Raw genomic sequence first — 4,806 nt, 5'->3', positions numbered from 1 at the left:
GGCTAAGTACCCTCAAAGCAGCAACCTTTGCATTCAACTACTAGTACATATTAATAAGCCTATTAAATAACTCCATCAGCCTTCGTCTTGACAACCTTGTGTAAGAGCTACAAACTTAAGCCACAACAGACAGAGGAAAAAGGATGGTCAGCTCATCTCCATACATGCTGCTGACAGACCTGATCATTGCTGCACAGCATGCCTCCTCGACCAAACAGCACCGTGTAAAATTACCCGTAGTTCATGAACTTCAATTTATGAAAGCTATTGACTTAAGTTTCCTGACTGCTCTGTGTATTATTGATTGCCTGTATTGTATTTTACAATATAACATTCTTACTATTTTGCTTAATCATCTGTGCAACAGAATGAGCTGGTGTTGTAACCATTATTTAACACTGTGATGTTTAATGATGTGTTGTATTTTTTTCTGTTTTGTTGAAAAAATGGAAAGTTCCCAGAAATATGACAAAAATGGCAAAACTATTTTTTCAGGATGTGTCACAGCTTGCTTTATTGTTTTGATCCATTGACTTATGCAAGAAATACATTTAAATCATTTTTAAGATTATTTCTCTCATGAGAACATTTCAAGTTAACAGTATGTAATAACCAACCAAACATGTGCATCTTAAAAAGATATTTAAGAAATACAGTTAAGATACATGTTTGTAAATCAGTATCTTTTTATTTCAGCTGGCTTACTTGAGTCTTATGGGGACTTTTTTCCACACTTCATTACTTTTATTACTTGCTGTCTTATTTCTTTTGTCCTGATACCATAAATTATTGGATTTAAACAGGCAGGCAAAAGCAAATACATTGTGCTGATCGTCATATGACTGTTTGATGACATGTCATTTTTTATTCTGTAGGAAAGGAACGATGTTAAGGCAAAAATTAAACCCACAAACATGACAATAATATGAGTGATGCATGTACTGAGTGCTTTTTGACTAGGTCTGCCTGATTTAAACAGAGAGACAAATATTCTAACATAGGAAAACACAATAAAAAGGACATCAGCTGCTAAGGTGAAGAAAGCAGCACATAGTCCTACAACACTGTTAACATATATGGGACCACATGCAAGGGTGACCAATGCCATGTGTTCACAGAAGCAGTGCTTAATCTCATTGGACTGGCAGTATGACAAAGATCGAGCCAGGCCAACTATTGCTGAAATGAAAACTGCATTTCTGAGCAACAATATAATAACAAATTTCAGGAATGCAGAGAATCTCATGTGTTCATTGTAATGTAGTGGAGTGCAGATGGCGTAGAAACGATCCAGGGCCATCCACAGCAAGATAGTAGTCTGCACTGTTTGAAAAAAGAGAATGCAGAACATCTGAACCAGGCAACCCATCAGAGAAATATGGTTCCAGTTAAACAGGAGATTAAGAAGCATATTTGGAACAAAGAATATTGGTATAACCAAATCAACAAAAGCCATCACACAAATCAGCAGGTACATTGGAGAATGCAGAGCCCTGTGCGATAAGATTATAAATATAATCATGGAGTTTGCAGTGACTGACATTACAAACAAGAGGAAAAATGGGATGAAGAGAAGTTGTTTCCACTCTCTGGATCCAGAGAAGCCACTTAGTATGAAGTCCGTGTGAGAGATATTTCTTGCTGCATATTCCGACATCTTGCTGCACAGTGTGGCACTTTCAAAAACACCTAGAAAATGGGAGAAAGTAAATGTTTCAATTAGTATCTAGCAGTAACTTTATTTCATGTATTGAAGAGAAGCATTATTTCAAAATGTAAATCATAAAGCACAAACAGCTGTGCATGTTCAAGTTTTAACTACAGGTATACAGCAGAACTTTCTCCGCTACTTTTAAGTGCCATGTACCCAAACATTGATATACATGATACATACATATTAAACACTATAAAAAGTTAAAAACTTTACTGATCTAAGTAATAATTATGTTTTGAAATGATTATTGATTGATAATATTAATGATTCTGAAAAGGCAGCCCAGGATTCCTTTTATATCTGATCTTGCAATCTATATAATTCACAAGAAATAAATCATACAAAGAGCATGATGCGTTTTCTTTTTCGTACAGAGAGAAATAAAAAAATGGCAAAAGTGTTTTACATTCCAGGTTCCACTGTTGAATGCTGTAGGTCATACAGTCCAAAACCAAAGCCTTCTTCACTTTCAGGTTCCTGAAACTCCAACAAGTCTGACCTCCTGCTGCTTAAATCTGCTGTTCTGTATTCCCTTGGTAGACTGCTGGCTCTCTGGTTAAAGACAAGAGTAAACAAGAGTTCAACTTTGAAGGACTGGCTTGGAACTGGGAGCTCTATGTCCTGGATAACATCTTGAGTCAGAATGAAGAGTACGTATTTGTGTTTCTGGCAGTTTTTTGCAAAGCAGAAGCCATAAATCCTAGAAGCACCGCTGGCTTCTCTGGGCTCGGTGTCATCTTAGGCAGAGAGTACCGCAGTACACTCATGTTTGTGGTCTGACAAGTCAGAAATTCAAATAGGTTTGGAAAAAAACAGCTGTCATGTTCTCTGGGCCAAAGAGGAAAAGGGCCATCCAAGCTGCTATCAGCAGTTCAGAAGCCAGTGCATGTCATGATATGGGGATGTGTCAGTGCTCATGGTATGGGTAAATTTTGTATCTATGAGGGCACCATTAATGTAGAAAAATACAAACCATCCCGATGCCATCCCGATGCCATTTTTTTCCAGGGACGTCCCTACATTTTCCAGCAGGACAATGCCAAAGCACATTCTTCTTGGATTAGAAGTGCATGGCTTCTTAAGCAGAGTACTAGAACTAGATTGGCCTGCCTGCACTCCTGACATGTCTCCGACTGAGAGTGTGCTGCACATTATGAAGCACAAAATACGTCAACGAAAGTCCTGTACAACTGTAGCCGAAGACCTACATAATGGATGAATGGGGCAAAATTCTACTTGCTAAACTTAACCAACTGGTGTCTTCAGTGCCCAAATCATTAATAAGTGTTACTGAAAGACATTAGAGGGGAGGCGCAGTGGCACAGTGGGTTGGACCACAGTCCTGCTCTCTGGTGGGTCTAGGGTTCGAGTCCCGCTTGGGGTGCCTTGCAACGGACTGGCACCGGTTCCCCGCGACCCTGTATGGGACAAGTGGTTCTGAAAATGTGTGTGTGTGTGTGTGAAAGACATTATAATGTTAAAGAGGTAAACACTCGACTGTTCCAATTTTTTTGGAACGTGTTGCAGACGATTTCAGAATAAGCGTATATCTTCAAAAAACAATGCAGCTGATTAGGTAAAACATGAAATACCTTATCTTTTTAGTTTTTGTTTGAGAACAAATCTAAGTAAATTTACAAATCACCTCTTTTTGTTTTCATTATCTTTTTTCATACTGTCCCATTTTTTTGGAATTGGGGTTGTACAAAACTGTATTTAACAACTGTTACACCCTCCATGTCCACGCAACAAGGAACACTGGCAGTGGATCATGGGACACCCGCATAAGTGTGAGCTCAGAGCGCAACAAGACGCAAAGCCTTAGTTCAGCCTTGCTAGTCATCTGTGTATTGCATGTGCTCTCCTTCTCACCCCTGTTTCCCAATCTCCTTACCCTTGTTCCCGAACCCGTCTCCCGTCTCTTCAAGTCCTCCTGGTATCTCTTCGACCTCCTGCCTACAGGATTCTCCTTTTGCCTACATTCGTGCCTTGGTGACCCCTGCCTGTTTTTTGATGAGTTTTGTATTTTCCTTGATTAAAACATTGTGAGCCCCGTACTTGGGCCAGGCGTCTGAGTTCCAAGAGGAAAACATAACAGAAGGTTCCCAGCTTCGGACCCAGCGGAGCAAGAGCGCTTCCAGCATGCATTTGCCTCCCAGAGGGCATTGCTGGTAACACACGGTCAGACACATTAAACCACCTGAAGGAAGCCTTTCAGGATCTGGTAAGCGCTTAAGCGCTTTACACGAATGGGGGATACTGATGCTACCACCAGAACTGGCCTGGAATGACCACCAACCCCCCCCCCCCGGCTTCCAGAACAAAATACGTGGCTGGCAACTCCGGTAAGGTATGATGGCACCCCGTCTTGTTGTTCTTGGTTCCTTATGCAGTGTGAACTCATCTTCGTCAGTCTGCCACAGGTTTATCACTCTGACCAGAGCCGGATTACTTACATGATCTCCCTCTCTCCTGACTGGCTGAGTTCTGGATTGGGCCACTGCCGCATGGGGGAGCTGTTCCAAGGGCTCCTACCAGGATTTCAAGGCACGCTTCCAAGTGATGTTTGGGCTTCCTAACAAAGACCAGATCGCCAGTGAACGCCTCATAGAGCACAGTCAAGGCGACCGGTGTGTTGCTGACTATGCGGTTGAATTCCGGACCTTGGCTGAGTGGAGTGGCTGGATCAAAACTGCTCTATTAGCCCAGTTCCATCACGGCTTGAACCCCGGGTTGAAAAGGGAGCTGGCCTTTAGTGGAGAAAACTGGATGCTCGATCGCTTTATCAAGACGGTGGCGATGCCGGACAATCTCACACAGGATCGAAGCCCTCGTCCGAAGCCGGCCATGGAAGGGTCCTCCACTAACCGAGCTGAGTTGGAGCCCATGCAGGTCGGGCACGGACAAATCACCCCTGAAGAATGACAGCGCAGACTCCGGGACCGTTTATATCTCTATTTTAGGAGCTCCAGACATTTCTGTGCCGACTGTCCGGCCCGCTCAGAGCCTAAGGTGAATAGGACATTGCGGTGTAACTGTCTCACAGTTCCCATAGTCTTGTCCTGGGGGGAACGCACTGCTACGACACACGC

At 42.5% G+C, this 4,806-nt stretch overlaps 1 protein-coding gene across 1 annotated transcript; it reads right to left on the bottom strand.

The window, feature by feature from the left end:
- Positions 1-701: 701 nt before the first annotated feature.
- Positions 702-2,186, bottom strand: LOC114911679 (olfactory receptor 52D1-like). The gene is made up of 2 exons (XM_029255804.1): positions 2,121-2,186; positions 702-1,689 (listed from the first exon to the last, which is right to left on the bottom strand). Exons 1-2 carry the CDS (start codon positions 2,152-2,154, stop codon positions 713-715), a joined length of 1,011 nt encoding a protein of 336 aa, XP_029111637.1. The 5' UTR covers positions 2,155-2,186; the 3' UTR covers positions 702-712.
- Between the last annotated feature and the right edge of the window lie 2,620 nt (positions 2,187-4,806).

This window comes from Scleropages formosus, chromosome 10 (genome assembly GCF_900964775.1).
Source record: "Scleropages formosus chromosome 10, fSclFor1.1, whole genome shotgun sequence".
NCBI classification, from domain to species: domain Eukaryota; kingdom Metazoa; phylum Chordata; class Actinopteri; order Osteoglossiformes; family Osteoglossidae; genus Scleropages; species Scleropages formosus.
Note: the sequence above shows the minus strand (reverse complement) of the source record. Positions and strands in the feature narration are given on the sequence as shown.

Excerpts from the sequence above, each read along its gene's own strand:
- LOC114911679 (XM_029255804.1), bottom strand. The coding sequence starts at position 2,154 with ATGACCTACAGCATTCAACAGTGGAACCTGGAAT. Across the intron at positions 1,690-2,120 it reads TCAACAGTGGAACCTGGAAT|GTGTTTTTGAAAGTGCCACA; the intron begins GTAAAACACTTT and ends CCCATTTTCTAG.